This window comes from Sinocyclocheilus anshuiensis, unplaced genomic scaffold (assembly GCF_001515605.1).
Source record: "Sinocyclocheilus anshuiensis isolate Anshui unplaced genomic scaffold, SAMN03320099.WGS_v1.1 scaffold517, whole genome shotgun sequence".
In the NCBI taxonomy this organism is placed as follows: domain Eukaryota; kingdom Metazoa; phylum Chordata; class Actinopteri; order Cypriniformes; family Cyprinidae; genus Sinocyclocheilus; species Sinocyclocheilus anshuiensis.
Genome location: NW_015536535.1, coordinates 777,258 through 796,686, shown reverse-complemented (window position 1 = coordinate 796,686; position 19,429 = coordinate 777,258). Strand labels below are relative to the sequence as shown.

Below are 19,429 nucleotides of genomic sequence, written 5' to 3'. Positions count from 1 at the left end.
GTCAAGCGCATTCAACTGAGGTTTCCTGCCTTGCCCTACATGTACTGTGATTTCTCTGGATTCCCTGAATCTTTTCACAATATTATGTATGGTACTTGGTGAAAGACCTAAATTCTTTGCAATTTTGCAGTGCGAAATGTGATTATTGATTTGTATGACACTTCTCTCGTGAAATTTGGCACAAAGTGATGAGCTATGATCCAGCTTTGCTTGCAAAGACTCAGATGCTCCTTTTATACCCAAACATGATACCTTGACCTATTACCAATTCACCTGCTTACTGTGAACGGTTTCAAAACAGTTTAATGTGGATATTCTATAACCTTTTCACTTTTATTTAACCTCTGTACCAACATTTTTGGAGTGTGTTGCAGCCGTCAAAAACAAAATTTGTTCATATTTACAAAATACTTTTACACTGGTCAGTGAAAATCTTTTCTTTGTACTTTGGTCAATTAAATAAAAGTTAAAGAGAATTAACAAATCACAGATTCTTGATTTGTTTGCATTTTACAAACCATCCCAACTTCTCTGGAATTGGGGTTGTATATACTGTATATATATATATGGAAAAAATAAAATATTGCATCCCCATATTGTGCAGAACTAGCATTATACACAAAGTGACTCCTCTGGAGGCAAAGAATGAGAAGCAGAATGAAATAAACCTATTTTCAGCTGCATTCTTGATTCTTCTATTCTGATGGTGTTTAGCAAACTGTCTAGGAAATCATTCAGGTTAAGTGACTTGGCTGTCCTCAACTTCAGTGCTTAAGACTCTACTCGCTTCTGGAATACTTGATTCTGTTTGTTCAATAATGGCATTTAGCGGTCAGATATCTATGGCAACACTGTAAATCAGAATGTTCATCTGGGTAACTGAAACAGGCACTGCATGACTCATGTCTCATGCAGTACAGTACATACAGTATCACAGACTTGCTCTCTCTTGTTGCATACAAATGCAAATGGCACCATCTTGCATCTATATATTGTGAAAATTGCCTCAGAGTATGAATATCATTTAAATATATTTTTTAATGAACCACATCCTATTTGTTTTGTCATTATAAAATATTTGCGAGTTTTGGAAATGTTTTAATTAAATCAACCAACTGCAGACACATATCCCACATTCAGATGTGTCTATAAAACATCATGTTCTCATAAATAGGAATAATTGGTGGATCTGGTCTTGATGATCCAGATATCCTGGAGGGAAGGACAGAACGGTATGTAGTCACGCCATTTGGAAAGGTGAGTGTCTCTGCATTGTGTCTAGTGTACTTTCTCACATGCATAATTATGGGAGAGTACATTTGGAAATGAATATATGCATTTGCTTTAATTAAACTCAGAAGTTGAAATAATTGCTAATCATGGTTTGCTTCTAAATCATGTCTTCCCAATAATATATAACAGTTGTATTGATAGGCAGAGCGAGTAGTGTATTTATTCATACTCATTTCTTCCTCTCTTTTGACAGCCTTCTGATGCTCTAATTTTGGGCAAAATAAAGAATGTCTAATGTGTACTTCTTGCAAGGTAATTACACTGCAGGGTATATACGATACAATATACAATCTGAATCTTATATTTGAAATATCTGCTGGTTTTATAGTTATCAAGGACAGAAGTCTAATCTAGAACTTTTCCCCCTCTACAAGGCATGGGAGACAACACACCATAATGCCGACCAATGTCAATTACCAGGCCAATATTTGGGCCTTGAAGGAAGAGGGCTGTACTCACCTGATAGTCACCACAGCATGTGGTTCCCTCAGAGAGGACATCCAGCCTGGGGACATTGTTTTGATTGGCCAGTTTATTGATAGGTTAGTGTTAATTTCTCTAATCATTTCTCATCACATTTTCAATTTCACACTCACTTTAAAAAAATATTTTAAAAACAAAAAAACAATTGAAGGATACAAACAACCCTGTAAACTTAGGGTTCTGGAAGCTTAGAACCCTTTGAACACAAAACCCTGGGAATTTTAGATTCTATATCTTTCTGTTTTTTTTGTTTCTTGTACTTGTTTTCCAAATAGTAATACTTAACATTAATGTTCAGGGAAGTAGCTTACATTTTATTTACTTTTGAGCAATTTGGCCTAAAGACATGTAGCTCTGTCTTTAGATTCATTGAACCATGCAGAGTAAAACTATATCAACGGTTGACCAAACTGCTGCTCTGCAATTTTTGTATCTGAAATGTTGTATCATTGAACCGTATTGCCCATGATGGCCAAAACCTGATTGTTAAAAAAAAAAAAAAACTGGCATTGGCCAGGTTTGCGTTTTGAAATCGACATGGAATGACTGCAACCATGCATTTTCAATGTGCAATGTATCACCTCAGTTCTGGAGCTCCAAGAGCTTTTGCTAATGAATCCCAGTAAAATCCAAATCCACCTTCTTGAGATTGAAAAACCACAGTATGCTCAACCTAAACTTTTAGTTAAAGTTTAGGTTACTTGGGCAGCCACCGAAACCAGCTGTGTGTGACAGGCTTCCTGTCTTAACAGGTTTTAAGGTTTCCTGTTTTTCCTTTAAGCATCTCTTATCTCCATTTAATATTAATTTTGCTAGAGAGAAATGTTTCTTGAGAAATTTAAAGTTTAGCTGAATGCCACAAAACTTTAAGAGAAAACAAACAGTACAAGTTCTTAACGAGGTCACACACCAGATATGTCTGTCAAATGACACAAACTGGCATAAAATTCGAACACATTGTTTTCACATGAGTATACATACAGTAATAGTGCTACCACTCAGCATCTGTCGACAGTGCCAAGATTGGACTTTAGAGGCTACTCAACATCCTGCCTTTGGTGGTGTTGGACTGTTTTTTTTTCTTTCATACATCACACTTCAAACTCATTGACAACACCTATTCATTGTTGAAGTGAACATTTGCCTGTATAATGATTTGAACCACCTTGAATTTGAGGACTTGAGTACAGAATGATGTGTCCAGTTTTGGATACTTATGATACTTGCTTCTCATCTGGTGTGAAACTGGCTTTTTTGTTCCTCACAGCAGATTTTTTCAGTTTGGTTCATATTCGTAGTTCATTTTCATCTTAATTTCCACTCAAAAATGTTACACACCACCCTGAATTCAAGGACAACAAAACGTGTCCAGACATTCTATGATGGGCAGCCCACCAGCCCCCCAGGTGTGTGCCACATCCCTATGGCTGAACCTTTCTGCAACAGGACTAGAGAGGTCAGTGACATTTCTCACCCAGCTCTCTGTCTGTCTCTCACTCTCTGTCTGTCTCATTGTTCATCTTACCATATTCTCATTCTTATTATTTTTTTCGTATTTTCTTACGTCCTCTTGTAGGTGCTCGTGGAGGTTGCCCAGGGACTCGGTGTGAAGTGTCACACCCAAGGGACAATGGTGACCATAGAGGGTCCTCGTTTCTCCTCTCGGGCAGAGAGCCTCATGTTCAGACAATGGGGTGCTGATGTCATCAACATGACCACAGTACCGGAGGTGGTTCTTGCCAAGGAGGCCGGGCTGTGTTATGCTAGTATTGCAATGGCAACTGATTATGACTGCTGGAAAGAGCACGAAGAGGCGGTGAGCAGATAGAAACTTTTGTCTGTGTGTTTGTACAGTTTGTGTGTGTACTTACTTATCTTATCCATATTTATGGATTATTCTGTTTTGGCAGAAGTGAGATAAATATGACAAAACCTCTTTTTCCGGACATACAAGGAAATTCCCATTTGTAAAAAAAACAAAACAAAAACAATTTACAGGGGTTGAACAAAATAATATGAAAACCTGGGAAATAGGCAATATGTTTTAATGTTTTACCACCATTTGCCTTTAATATAACTTCCAACCTCCTTAGAATAGATTCTACAACTTTTGAATAGTCTTCAGTTGAAAGTCATCTCAAAACATCTGCCAGCTGCTTTAAAGATGTTGAAGGAGGGAATCTGCTTCTCACTCTTCTCTCCAAAACTGTCTACAGTGGTTTAATAAAATTCAAGATGATTTGTCTGGCCAGGGCAGATTTTGAAGTTCATCCTGGCACTCCCTCCAACTGTCCAGGTTTTATGATCATGACATCAAATTTTTAGCATTTTAGCATTGGCGTCTGATTACATTTTTAGCAGTTGCAGCTCTTTCATGGCTCAGCTCTTGCTGGCTTTGTGAAGCTTTTGTGGAAACTAGGTCTTCAAGGTGAAGATTGAGGTTTGCTGTCACTTCATCCTTCTTAGTGTTTGACGGCCCCTTTCATTCACCTTGGGTATTTTGCTCACTTTTCTTCTTCGCTGATGAGATCTTGTCATGCTTTGTGTATGCATTCATAATCATAAAGACCGTTGATCTTAAAACACCAAACGATTGGGCTGTTAAGGTTACAGACTTCCGTGATTTGTACTTTTTGGAAGTCTGAGAAGTTACCCATTTCAGCCATGGCTTGTACTAAACACAATTGAATACTACTACACTGATATACAAACCTAGACAATGAAAAGATAATAGATAAAAGAAAAATAAAAGATAATCATGTTTGTTTTTTCACAGTAGTGCACACAAATTATAGTAACCCCTACAATAATTTTGTCAAACCCCTGTGTTTTTAATTTTTTGTATTTATTGTATTTTAAATTTTTCATTTTATTTTTATTTTTAAAATGTAGTTTTCTGTCAGGGTGTGGGTTTGGGTTAAGTTATAGTATTTATAATTAGATAACCTTATATTATTACCTTACAGATAAACTTACATTGACATTTTTTTGTCTGTCTGTCTTTTAAGTCAGTTGAGTTCACGCCAATAGTCTTTCTAAGCTGTGTGCATGCACAGCTGCACGCTTTTGATGTTACTCCCACACAGAAAATTTCTGTGCAGGAGAGAGACTCATAAATGTGTACGTGAAAAAAGCACAAGATTTCCTCAATCGGAGCTAAGTGAATGGACAGTAGCTGCGTCCCAAATGACGCACTATACACTATGTACTTATGCACTATGTACTCAACCATGTAGTGTATGAATTATATAAGGTTATTTTGTCATTTATAATCAGAGTCTGATAGCCCCTCCCCCTTTGCTATGTAATTAAAGCTGCGACAGTTGAGGGCATGAAGTGTCCAACATTTCACACTTCGTTTTTTTTTGTTTTTTTAAGTGCATCAGCCGGGGTTTTAAAGTGCACTTTTTCTATTTGGAATTTTCAGTGTGAATGCACTATTTATACTACAAGAAATAGTATATTTCTTATATAATAGTACTATTCACACTAGAATAATGCACAAGTACGCGATTTGGGACGCACCTAATGTTTCAACTGGAGTCCATTTTGTTTTCAGCATGGAACTGAAACTGTACCAAAATACACAGATTCACAAGGATTGCATGCTAGAACAGTATAGAGATTTTAAATGCATTCGCAGGTCAAATGTTACCAAGCCTACAGACCATGCATCAGTATTTCTTTCAGTCTTGTTTTATCTCGGAATCATGATTAAAGTTGTTTTGATAAATGGAAAATTAGTATTTTAGGAAAGAGAGAAAAGTAACAATTCATGTCTAATATTAAACTCTATAATATTAAAAATATATTCTTGCCGCATTTAGCCTAAATATAGTGTTTTTATAGTGTGTAATTGATTTATTTTTACTATATAAAATTGAAATTTAACAAATTAGCAATTTCCCACAAAATCCATTTCATTAGGCTTACCTGACTGATGCCCTTTCAAGAAAAAAATAATGATTTTCATTAGACAAAAACAAGATTTTTTTTCCCGGTAGTAATTCAAAGGCAAAAACTCATTTTGGCAGCAGAATTAATTAATATCTACAACCTTGGGTCCATATAAGCCGAGCTATTCCTTTGGTCCTTATATTTGTGGCAAATACTCACTTCAAAAATTAGTTTTTTATATATAGATTTTTTTTCCCCCATAAATGGAAGCATTTGTCTCTTGGTTACAAATGCCACATAAAAGCCCTTTGTTATTTAGTGAAGTGTTTTTTTCCCCATTCATTTCATTTTCATTCTAGCTAGACAGTATGTGTTTTGACAGTGAAACTGTACATAATATTTTGATGCCATTTCAAAGAAAGGACATAAGAAAAAAACAGAAATGTATTACGAAGGATTTTTTATAGGATATTCATTTTTAAGTCAATAAACTCTCTGCAGATTATTGTTTCCGATAGCAGGATGACCGGTTAGGCTGGTAGTTTGCTGCAATGTTTACTTCCCCTCACAGTTCAGAGCCCTCCTTCCGAGTTCCTGCTGCTGACCTCTAGTTTTCACTCCCCACTTCACCACATCCTTCCGTCCCTGTCCTGTATTCTCATTTTCTCTCTGACTCATGCACAGACAATCACACATATTTTGCTGCAAACCAATGAGTCAGTTCCTCTAAAGGAAAACATCGGTGATAAAAAAAAAAACAAGTCTGTAGTTCAGTTTTCTTTCTTGATCACGTATATTTTTCTTGTTGCTGTCTTGATTCAGTAGATCCTGACATTGTCCTCTATAAATGTGAATGCACAATGGAACTGTAGACAGCTAAATGGCTGACAAAGTCTGGCATTAATTAGAGACAATAGTCCATCTGTTGCTTGAACATAAATGTCTTCCATGTTCAGTTTTAACTTGTGACAGAATATTCATGACTCGTGGCAACCTTATCTGTGTTATCTGAGTGGCTACAGGCAAATGTGAGACTCGGAGACTTAACAGCCTGATATCTGTTTTGAGGATGTTGTTTGTTTTTAGAGGTAAAGTTTAATTTGAAGAATAAATGTGATCATTTTAAGTTCAAACTGCATTTCAGCATTTACTGCCCAATGGTTGATCTATTGCTTGCTGGTCCATTAATTTTAATTTGCCTTTTTTTCTCACGTATTTTTTTATAAACCTGCATATACCAAACTTTGCTCCTTTTTTTTTTTACATTTTAGGTGTGTGTGGACAACGTTCTGAAAACCATGAAAGAGAATGCAAATAAAGCTAGCAGCATCCTGCTCACAGCAATCCCACAGATCTGTCAGATGGACTGGGAGCGCACAATAAATGCACAAAAAGTGAGTTTAAAGCTCTTTACGTTATATTTATTAAAAATCTGTAATTTACATAATTTAATTATGTAATGTATTTTGTGCTACATGTGATATCTATACTGAGTTTTCAGCTTTCATGTTGTTTTTCGTGCTGAGTTTTCATGTTGTTGCCCAGCTTATGTCACAGTCGTCAGTAATGTTGCCCAAACATTAAAGTATCCGGCCGTTGAGGAGCCATCCGAGATGTGGTGTCCACAGCTGCAATCATGTATCTGTAAACAAGCATGACACTTCTACCATTATTGACCTAAAAAAAAAAAAAAAGGGTTTGTCAGCCACCCCGACATGGCTATTATTTTTCTCTTCAAAATGGTGTTTGTTTAAAAATGCAATGCATGGTAGCATTGCCAAAGGACAGGATCTATTGATTATCACATTGTTTTTCAGTGCCTTTTAATATTAGCAGTAGTGTTGTTACACCTTGAAGTACCTTGGATAAATCAAAATACAAGTGTTACGTCTAAGTTAGTCTAGGGAAGACCGCAACAGAAATAAATGGTTGGTGGTGAGACACTGCGACGGCAGAGAAAACACTGTTTCCAGACCCAGAATGGCTACAATAACTCAAACAATCACTGTCAAATGCAGCAAAAAGAGAGGTTTTTATTTACAGAGAACAGAGAAATAACAAAAGGGTATTAACTTCAGAGAGGGGCGAGGCCAAAATAACAAACATAATTAAACTAACTTCTATAACCCAACTAACTAAGCAACAAAGATAAGAAAACAAAATACAACAGATTATACTAACTCCCTAAACTCACAAACAGGAGAAAATAAGAAATGCAAAACAAAATGGCACCCACCTTCCTACTAAACCCAAAACAAAAGACATGAATTAAAACTCAATATTTATTATGGGCAACTGAAGTTAACACTCACTTCTCTTTAGATCAAGTCTCAGTCATAGATGTAATCAATGGGACAAAGGACAGAAGCTCTACTTCAACACAATTGAGAGAAAGATACACCAAATCACCAAACTAAGGCTTCTAAGGACGAAACCTCAGGCACCGCACACCATCTAACCACCACCAAATACTGGTCTGAAGGTAGCTGTAGTTTAAATACTCGCTCTCCTCTCCCATCACCCAATCACAGCAGAGCTCTTAATTAACCTCAGGTGGGGAGACTGGTTCTGCTGGGGAGAGAGAAAGAGAGAAAACAAGGCACAGAATTCACACAGCAACGGAACCTTACGGCTCTGGACGTAACACAAGTATAAATATTTTGGTTGGATATAAAACTAAATACATGTATTTCATAACCACAAATAAATATATGCTGTTTTTCCCTATGAAAATTGTGTGGGATATTATTCATTGTGCCACATTTCAGTGCATTGATGAAACCCCTCCATTTTGAGTGAGCAGCACATTGCTTTTCCAGAGCAATTGCTTTTCTTTGTGAAGAACAGATGCATATTTGTAACAAAAATGGGTAAACTTTGGTTGCTTGTCAGAAATAAATACTGTTTTCTCTTCAGTGTTTTTGCCTCGAGGAATCGTAACAGATCTCCGTGTATCATGTTTCTTTTATAATATTCCTGCTTCTAAAATGGAGGACGTCTAACTTTGATTTCTGATCTAATTATTTTCTGTTCCTTTCATGAGATTCGATCAGCCAACCTTACTGTCCCCTTGTTGTATTCGGTCTAATACGTAGCAATCTCTTCAGAGATAAACCCTCAAGTAATATGTTCTCTTCAAATAACCATTTGTCTTTTGCACTTTGGTAAATGTAACTGTCTCTATTAAACAACTAGCTACATTTTGTATTCTTTCTTTCTTTTAGCTGTCTTTCATAGGTTTCACAGGTTGTTTACAATATGCAGGAGGTAAACTAAATAAAAATAAAAAAACTTTACTTTCCGCACAATATCAGTATTTTGCACTCAAAGCTGGCGAGGCGATCATTAAAGAACCAAAATTATGCGTTATAAAGAAAAAATAAATTGCACGGTGGCATATAGAGAGTTGCATTTATTTAGCCTATCATAAAACATCATAAACGTATCTAAAATATCTTATTTTCTCAGAGAACTGAGAAATATAAGCCACGTATTAATAGGTTATTTGGTTTGAGCGCATACCCAATAAACGGACGACTTCGTTATCTTTCCTCGATTTAACTCCATTTAGCCATATCATTCACCATGCTAAGTAAAGAACAAATATTATGGATATGTTAAAAATTTGAATTTTATACATATAGCGTAATGCTGCGTCCAGATAGACACTTTTACTAGGGTGATATTATTATTAATGCTTCAGACTTAAAGTTAGGTTTTTTTCCTGTAGTTTTTGATAGTGATGCTGCATGAAGGCATATTAAAAATGAACAACTGTGAACCATAAATTCTCATAGGAATAAAAATACTTAAAATGTTTAATACTCCAAACAGCATAAAAATCCACAAACAATATTGTAAATTATTATTAGCCTACAAATATGTCCTAAACAATGAAAGTGCATAACTGCTGCGCTCATTCCTTTATTTTTTAAACCAGTAATATTATGTGATAAATATGTGGTTACCAAAAAAAAACGAGAAGAACTTTAGCGTTTAAATACGACTGAGAAATTCAGCCACCTCCATATGGCCAGTCTGCCGTGCCATATCCACAGGTCGTAAATTGCTGTGATCTGTTGCATTGGGATCGGCGTTGAAGCGAATTAAAAGCCGCACGGTGTCCATGAATCCGCTTCTGGCAGCATCGTGCAAAGGAGTGCTTCCTGTCCCGGGATCAGGCACATTAGGATCTGCTCCATATTCCAGCAGCAGGTGAGCCAAAGGTGTGTTACCCATCATCATAACCTGCGGGGTGCAATGTTGTCAGCATAAATAATTGTTCCTTTCTATTTAAAATAATAAATAAACAAACAAACAAACATGCTGACTGCATTTCATACTTTAAATGTCATTATTTGGATCACTGAGAAAGATTTTCTTTCGTTCGGTAAGAACAATTTAGCTAGTGCATAGTGCAGGCTATTAGGACACTAGCTAATAGCCTAATAGTTCAGCAACAATAATTTAACTGTTGTAACATTTGTTTTTATCATTACTTAATATTGTTTTTAGATAAGTGTTTATCATACGAGTATGTCCACTTTGTGATAGGCCTATCTTAAACATATTTCGTTAAAATTAAAAAGATTAAAATGTTTCACTTAGCCTATCTTACCAATTAGCCCGAAAACTGTATGGCCTGTCTAATCAATCAATCACAGTTTCTGAATTTTTGCAGTCTTTGTGTATGTTCGTTTTAAGCTTGCTAAACTATTACATCGTCTCCGCTGGCACTTTATTTTGCCTCTCCATTTTTTAAATCCTGCGCAGAATGGGGAGCATCACAACATTTGTAACACCATCATTAGAACAGACTAGAAATTAGCTACGAGGTGAAATCGCTTTCAAACATGACCACCACCCTCTTGAAGTGACAGCAGGACAAAAAGTTTGAGTTTTAGGCTAATTTGGTTTATAATATTTGCCATCTCACTGAGACAGGGTGGTGAATGTTGATGTGGGATAGCCTAATTTTTTAATAATAATACAATAAATTCATGGCAAAATATTAAACGGCAGTGTTTCTATTATTTACAACCGATCTGGTAGTAGCCTACAGAACTCTTTTGACATGCATTTACACAATTTAGGAATAGGATAAACTGTAATGGAGATTTATGAAGATTTATGAAATAGCCTAAAATGCGACAATGAAACACTCCACAGTATGAAACTCACATAGGACCTACTTTTAAAGTAGCCTACAATTAATAGAATAGGATTAATTTCTTATTTTAAAGTAGCTACATGATTTTATATATTTTTCTTTTTTTGTGAGAATGTGCTGTCCTTTGGTTAAAACATCACAACTATAACTATTACATTTAAGACAAATAAAACAAAGGTATACTTTTTTTCTACGGTGCTAAACGTGTCAGGCCATTTACTAGTGCTTTTTTTGTAAAACAAGAAAAATGTTTTAGCTTTCAATACCTCCAGATAACTACACCTATAAGATAAATACTGTATTGAAATATTCATTATGTAATTATGTAATACATTATGGAAATTAATAATATTAAACATAGATTTTTTTTCATAGTTATTAGAATTGCATTATAGTCTAAATATGCCGAAAATGTTTCCAATTAGTCTCACTAGCCTACTCTGTAAAGACAACGTAAATATTAAATTCAAGTAAACAGGCTAATAGGCTATAAAAATATATAGGCTATATAAATAGAAATTAAATCCTATTAAACCGAGTGTAAGATAGAATTAAACAAAATTCTAAAGTTAGGCTATATTAAGTTATAGGCCTATTACCATATTATAAAATAACTTGAACTTTCGTGCAATATTTCCTTTAAGTGCCTTTGTATTTTTTGTATTTAATATTTGTACGTCTGTACGTCGTATGTTTGCATTTTTTTAATAGTTAATTTATTCTTAAGACGTGTCTTAAACTTACCTGTATAGGTGTTCTTCCGAATTTGTTAACGCCGTTCACATTCACTCCGCTAGATAGTAAAAACTGAACATGGTAAGTGTTTCCAGTCGCGGCTGCTTTGGTCAGTTCATCCTCGGCATGCATCATTTTCATCATCAGTCCACTGAAGGATTTCGCTTTGACAGGTAGAAGCAATAAGGAATCATCTACTGGTTACTGCGAAAATGATCAGAGTTCACATTGCATTTTAATTGTCTCTGTCTCCAGACGAAAAAGGATACTCTGAGCTGGGTAAGTACGTTAAATCGACTCCTTTATAAGGCTGCTGTGTCATATAATTTATTACGCGTAGGGAGACATTTGTTCGGACTTGCCTCTATAATGAACGTCATGGCAAACCGTGCTCTGCAGTAGTCTATGCACTGCGCATGCGCACTAAAACAGCTGATCCAGGAAGACTTGAAGCTACAATGACACAAGGCAGTATAGAGTCTGTCAATGTTTTAAAAACTGGTATTAAAGATGCTATAGCTAATAATGATGACTCACTCAGCATCCCAAAACTGAACTAGATTTATAAATAAGTTGTTCTAAACATTATTGATTACACTGCATAAGTATTTCTTAATTTAGTTATAAAGTCAGTCCAGTATGGGACACCTACTTTGAGCAACATCACTCATAATAAAACATACATTTATGTTACATTTACATACATAGGCTACTTTTTTATCTGAAGTTTTTTTTTCCCCCCTCAAGTGTTTGATTAGCTGCACACAATATTACATCTGAACGGTATAAAGGACGGGGAATTCCAGGGATGTACTGCATCTATTCTGACCAATATTTCGTCCTGCTTAGCTACTGCTGTTTCCCCGCATTGCTGTAAACTATAAAAAGAAGGCCTTAAAACATCAAGACCGCAGCAAGCAGTTTTAGCATTTTTTTTATTTAAGTGTTGTGCTTCGTTTGGTTGTTGTATGCTGTTCTTTTATGTCAGTGAGAGTAGTAAAACCAGTACACAATTTATTACAAACTGAAATAGGCTTACATGATCACTTACTAGACCATTGGATAGAGGCGACACTATCCAATGTGATCATGTAGTTCATACCTAAAATAGAAGCTTTACATACTGTAACTGCAGCTGTTTAAAATCACAGGGAAGATGCCTTAAGAATGATGTGCATTTACTTTTTAATTGTAACTTCTTTATAAGTTTATCATGCACAGGATGACGATCCATTAGCCAATGTGTTATTGAGAGAAATATTTGCTAATTTAATTGTAATAGCACAAAATGTAAAATGAAAGGGGTGCACTAAACTTTTACAGAATGTATAAGTGACTTTTGATATCACTTATTACTTGTGTGTAACCTACTGACAATTTAGTAACTTTATTCTACTTATTTATTTTACTTATGCATTCATTATGCAGACATGTTTAACTTCACTTTAAGTGAAGATATGTCATAATATCAACAATGTGAATTCAATTTGAATGATTTCACTCAGTAAGCCTATATGTTTTGATTTTTGTAATGTATGAAACCTATGGAATTACTGAATATATAGTAACACCCATGAATTAAAATAATTATTAAAGTATTTAGTTTTAAAATAAAATAAAATAAAGCAAAACAAAATAATAATAAAAAATAACACTAGTAACAACATGCCACTCGGGGCCTTCTGTGCAATTTTTTTACTCTACAAATCTAAAAACATTAAATGTATCCAAAAAATCTCTCACTGACAAATAGACACCAAAAATTTAGATTTTCAACATCATACAATGTCACAGATCCCAATTTATAGAGACAACAAATTAGATTTATCCTCAAAACTGTTTTGATTAATTCAAACTAATATTGATATTCAGATGAAATAACAAAATTAAGAACAAAGCCATTCATCAAATCTGTTGAGATAAGATTTTGTGCACGCCACGGTCAAGAGAAAAAAGTTAGGTGGGTGGCTCTCTTTCTCAGTAGCACTGTTTTGCATTATATCGGGGGAGCATGGTGTGAGATAAGCCATTTTTTTTTTAATAGAACCAACCAGAAGATTGTTTTGTTCATGAGTGTTTCTGACATTTCAGGTAACTCCCAGTTTAAGTTCATTAGACATCCAGCATTTTTTTTTCATTGTGATTTTCCCACTTAAGTTCTCCCTCCTTGTTCAAAGATGTACACGTCATTGCCTAAAAGTTTCTCTGTCATGTCAATGTAATGGTATTTCCTGCATTTGGTGGTAAATAAGTCGAGCAATAAGTAAAACAAGAGCTGTTTGAATGACTTTTGTTCTCAAAGTTCTCAAACACCAAAATGAACGAAAGAAATATCACTCTCTTTTAAACTGCTGTATATACAGTATATATACACCGTATATATATATAATCAGTTTTTTTGACAGCAGTTTTTGCAACATTTAAAGGGGTCATATGATGCTTTTTTAAAGATCATTATAAACCACGCCTTCTTTCTTTGCGTGCACATTTGGGCGGCATTATGCAAATATTTCCACAGAGTGAGGTAGATATGTGGGGGCGTGTTAGAACCAGCCGTTTTAGGGGGGCGTGGCAGAGTCTTAACTTTGATAAAGTATATCTCTTTGGTTTTGAGACTTTAGTCTTTGCAACTTCAGGGATGTTATCTATTCATGAACAGCTTGTAACACTCCAAAGAGAAAGGAAAACTTGAAATCGCATCATATGACCCCTTTTTAAGATTTTACAATTCATTATATTATAGTGCCAGATACTTTCTTGAAAGTGTGTAATTCTTCTGTTCATGTCACAGCTGAGGAGAATTGCTAGTGAAGGACTTGAGGAAGTGCACATGCATGATGCCTTCGGTCAGTCTGCATTGTGATGACATTGACACAGGCCTCAGTCTTTCCACACCGATCATTTTTTGAAACTGCCACTATGTACAGCCTCGTTCTGAATTCAATCTGACCAACAAATAAACATGATGTTGCTTGGAAACAATGGGGTCTCTGTGAGCAGTTGTGAAGCAGCACTAGGCCATCTGCAGTGAGAGTTACTGAATTAGAGAAAGACAGAAAGTGATTCAGTCACATGCACACTGCTTAATGGTCTGTGAACAGAGTGTTTGCAAACAGTACTACTACAGTACTAACAGTACCCTACTCTTAACCCTATAAATCCTATCATATTTGATATACTGTACAAATTTCTAAGGCCTCTAAATTAAAAACAATCAAAACTTTTCTGAACACAGAAAATCAAACCCAAACCCTGTTGTACAGTCTACATGTCTTCTGTCCTCTGATTGATAGTTTATACTTTTTTAGCAAGTAGAAGGCCTTTTAGTATAATTCTAAAAACATTCCCTTTTAGGTTGTGGTGCACATGTCTTCTTGCTTTGAAATCTTTAATGATTACAGTAACAGCTACATACACAACTTTATTTTTTTATTTTTTTTTAAATGTTATTAAGCACAAATTAATTAACCTAAATACATTCCTTTATACCAACATTGTTAAATTATGTAAAATGCAAAAGCAACAACAGCAAGTTACCACTTATTACAGTGTATGTTTACTTGATTATCCATATATTGCTTTTACAAAAATCAAGTTAAAATGTGAGTCTATCAGTCATCATTTTTGTATTGCATACATTCCTTTATACCAACATTGTTAAATTATGTAAAATGCAAAAGCAACAACAGCAAGTTACCACTTATTACAGTGTATGTTTACTTGATTATCCATATTTTGCTTTTTCAAGTTAAAATGTGAGTCTATCAGTCATCATTTTTGTATTGCATTGCAATATATGTTTTGCCCCCACAATAAAAAAATTTGCTCTGAAGCATTGAAATAAATCTTTTTTTTTTTTTGGACATAATTTATCCAAAAAATATCCATGTTGATTTTTTGAGTTTCACAGTTTTATCTGTGTTGTGAAATGAAAGATCAGGACCACACTAGCTTAAGGATTTATTAGCTTGGCAAGCTAATATGCATGAGCACAGCAATTCTGACAGGATGTGACACAATCATAGGACTCAGACACAGCATATCTGCCTCAGGCTGCGATCAAGCACCTGATAGAATACCAAGAACAAGTTCTGCCTGTGGAATTGCCTTGTGGTCATTTCAAATGTTTTTTTGAGCACCACCTTGTCTCCCTCCTTGTGTCCCAGGACCTCAGTTTGAAAACCCCTGGCTTTGACAGTTTATCACATTAAATGTTCAGGAGCAAAATTCTCACATAAAGCATTTAGTAGAAAAGAAGCAAGAATTCTAAGAAATGTGCAATGATCTCAGTGACATCTGTTTGTTTTTGAAGAGAGGTCAGTTCAGTATTAAAACATTTGTATAATTTTTTGTGTGTATTTAAACAATTTATCATAATATATTTGTTATAATTTAAAATGCTTCCTCTTGTCACACGCTGTGTCAGAGAGAACAACGGCGATGTGGATCAGAGAAACAGTCTTTAATAAATCCAAAACAAGGGGTAATCCACACTAGGAATGACTGTGACACACGAACATGACGTTAGTAGACCCGACAAAGACAGACAGCACAGACTGGGACTTAAATACATGGGGTAACGAGGGTAATTACAAGACACACCTGGATGACATGAACACAATCAAGCACGGGAGAAATTGGGTCACAGAACACATGGGGAGGGAAAACACACAACAAAGCAGGTCCATATTCCTGACATATCGCCCCCCTCCCGAAACGCCGTGTGCTGTAGAAACAACAGAGGGAGGGACGGGTGGGAACTTGGGAGAAGGACGGGCACCCGGGAGGGGGCTGGCAGACAGAGTCCTTGGTGAAGACAATGGAGGGAGGAGCCAGGGAGGAGACAGGAAGGGCTTGGAGCAGGCGGAGCCAGGTGGGACCCAGGCCACAGCTGTAAAGACGACCCACGATGGAGCCGATGGAGGGAGGAGCCATGGTGGAGGAAGGGCTGACAACTGCAGGGGGCTGACCGACGGCGGCAGAAGGAGCCCAAGGCGGAGATGGAGAGCTGAAGAGCCAGGGTGACGAGGAGGATCTGGAGGACCACGGCGGAACAGGTGGCTCAGGCGACCAAGGCGTGGATCCGGAAGGCCGCGGTGGAGCCGGAGCGACAGAGGACCAAGGTGGAGCTGAAGGGAAGGAGTAGCCTGACGGAGCCGGAGGGACGAGGTGCAGCCGGAGGAGTGGAGTCCCGAGGCGATGGATGGTTGACGACAGACCAAGGTGGAGCCGGAGGGACGAGGGAGCCCAGCGGAGCCAGTGGACTGCCGGGCAATGGCGGAGAGGAGGGAGCTAGGAGCCATGGTGGAGCCGCTGGGTCGACGGGCCGAGGCGGAGTCTGGAACTCAGAGGCTGGAGGACGGAGGCAAGGGATTCTCCAGCCATGCCGACGATGGGCTGCCAGACGACAGCGGTGGAGGAGGCAGGAGCGGGAGGGTCGGTGGGCATTTCTGAGTCTCCGGGCTCTCAGGGCTGTAAACAGGAGCAGAAGCCCTCCCTGGGCCGAACTTGGGAATGGAAGCCCTCTCTGTGTTGGACTCGGGGACACGAGCCCTCTCTGGGCTGGACGTGTAAACAGGAGCTCTCCCTGGGCTGGACATGGAAACGGGAGCCCTCCTTGGGCTAGACTCGGGATCTGTGGCCCGCCCTGGGCCACATGCGGGAACCGCAGCCCTCTCTGGGCCGGACGTGGAAACAGGTGCCCTCCCTGGGCTAGACTCGGGATCTGTGGCCCTCCCTTGGCCATATGTGGGAACCGCAGCCCTCTCTGGGCCGGACTCGGGAACAGAAGCCCTCTCTCGACTCTGGTCAGGGGCTCGAGCCAACAACCTTTTCCTCCTCATTCTCCTCTTTTGAAAGTACATTTTCTTTAAAAGTTTAATTAAAAGAAAATGTTCTTTTAATTAAATTAAAGAAAATGTACTCTTTAATAGTAATTAAACAGTATGATCTATTTAATTACTATGTATGCTACTACTAGGTATGTAAAAAAATAATCAAATTAATCAGTTATGAAAAAATAACTGCACCAGCACCTGCCCCAGACCTAGGTCATATCATACAGTGCAGTATCACACGTGTCCCGAATAGCATGGGTACAAATATGATACTGATTTTATTCAACAGTTGAATAAATAGGCTAACTGTTAACAACTTTATATCGTGTTATATTTTAGACTGTTTGATATTTTAGAATGTTTATATTTTCAACTGTTTGAACGAATGTATGACTCAATGACTTACTCATTAAGACATTTACTGCCACCAAGTTTCTTAATTAGAGTACCATTTCATTAAAAATTATAATTTAATAATTTAATATTAATAACCATATGAAGGGATTTAGAGATATAGGGATAATCAAAGGGATATTTCACCCAAAAATTAAAAATGAAAATATTTATTTCTGAAGCTTTTTGTGAAATCTGTTTGATGCTTTTCTTAATTAACAAAATAATGGCTTTAAATTATCTTTTGGGGGTAATTTCTCAGCCACATTTTATGTGTAATTAATTTGTGATTAATTAGATTAATTAATCACCACTGTCATGAATCAAGCCTCTGTGGCTCCCTCCGATCACCACCAGAGGGAACCGTCACCGGAGTACTAACTGTTCTTGCAGACTTAATTTCCCATCACCCCATACCATTGATTATGGTATCTGCACAGGTGCAGACTGATTACCTGCACAGGTGCTGATCATTATCCTGACTATTTAATCAGTGCCTACCCTAACCTCTGTGCGAAGTCTTGTTTTTGCTCCTGCTGACATTTCTGAGCGTTTATACCTTGTTTGATTACCTGTTGCCTACCTGGATTGTTTATACCCGTTTGATCATTCTCTGCCTGCCTCTTTGACTTTGCCTGTCTATTGGATTTGTTCTATTCTCTGTCTGCCGCCTGCCTCAACCCTTTGCACGGACTCAGGTTATGATTCTGCCTTGCCTACGTTGCCCTTGAATACTGTTGATTTTACTTTGCCTGTCTGACTCGTACTATTTGTTAATAAAGCTGCACATGGATCCCAACGTCACTGAATCATCATTACAGCCACATTGTGTAATTAATATGAATACATATTTTAAGCGCCTGAAAGCCCTAGTAAAACAAAACATATGGTACAATGTATTTATTATTTATGTTGTATTGCAAAAAAACTTATGTAACTACAATAATGAATCACAAATGTAAATGGATTAAAAAATATATATATATACAGTATCTCACAGAAGTGAGTACACCCTAGATTTCTCCTAGTAACAATGTTAATTCTTGATATCAACAATTCAATTTTCACTAGTTAAAATGTTTATTCTTGATATCAGGAATTAGATTTCTACTAGTAACAATTGCTATTTTTGATATCAGCAATTACATTTCTACTAGTAACAATGTTAATTCTTGATATCAACAATTCAATTTTCACTAGTTAAAATGTTTATTCTTGATATCAGGAATTAGATTTCTCCTAGTAACAATGTTAATTCTTGATATCAACAATTCAATTTTCACTAGTTAAAATGTTTATTCTTGATATCAGGAATTAGATTTCTACTAGTAACAATTGCTATTTTTGATATCAGCAATTACATTTCTACTAGTAATTATGTTAATTCTTGATATCAACAATTCAATTTTCACTAGTTAAAATGCTAATTATTGATATCAGGAATTAAATTTAAACTAGTAAAAATTACAATTCTTGATATCTGTAATTGTATTGTCACTAGTTAAATGTCACCATAGGCTGCCATTCAAATTTAATTGTTGATATCAATAATTGATTTCTTACTAGTTGAAATTCCAATTTCACATATCAGAAATACAATTCTTATTAGTAAAATCCTTTA

General features: G+C 36.5%; 1 protein-coding gene and 1 pseudogene across 1 annotated transcript; one reads left to right on the top strand and one right to left on the bottom strand.

Moving 5' to 3' along the window:
* The window catches only part of LOC107695344 (S-methyl-5'-thioadenosine phosphorylase-like), a 10,435-nt pseudogene extending 3,133 nt beyond the window's left edge, over positions 1-7,302 (top strand).
* A 2,278-nt stretch (positions 7,303-9,580) lies between these two features.
* Positions 9,581-11,971, bottom strand: LOC107695349 (cyclin-dependent kinase inhibitor 2A-like). Its single transcript, XM_016495225.1, has 2 exons — positions 11,588-11,971; positions 9,581-9,921 (listed from the first exon to the last, which is right to left on the bottom strand). Exons 1-2 carry the CDS (start codon positions 11,720-11,722, stop codon positions 9,670-9,672), a joined length of 387 nt encoding a protein of 128 aa, XP_016350711.1. The 5' UTR covers positions 11,723-11,971; the 3' UTR covers positions 9,581-9,669.
* Between the last annotated feature and the right edge of the window lie 7,458 nt (positions 11,972-19,429).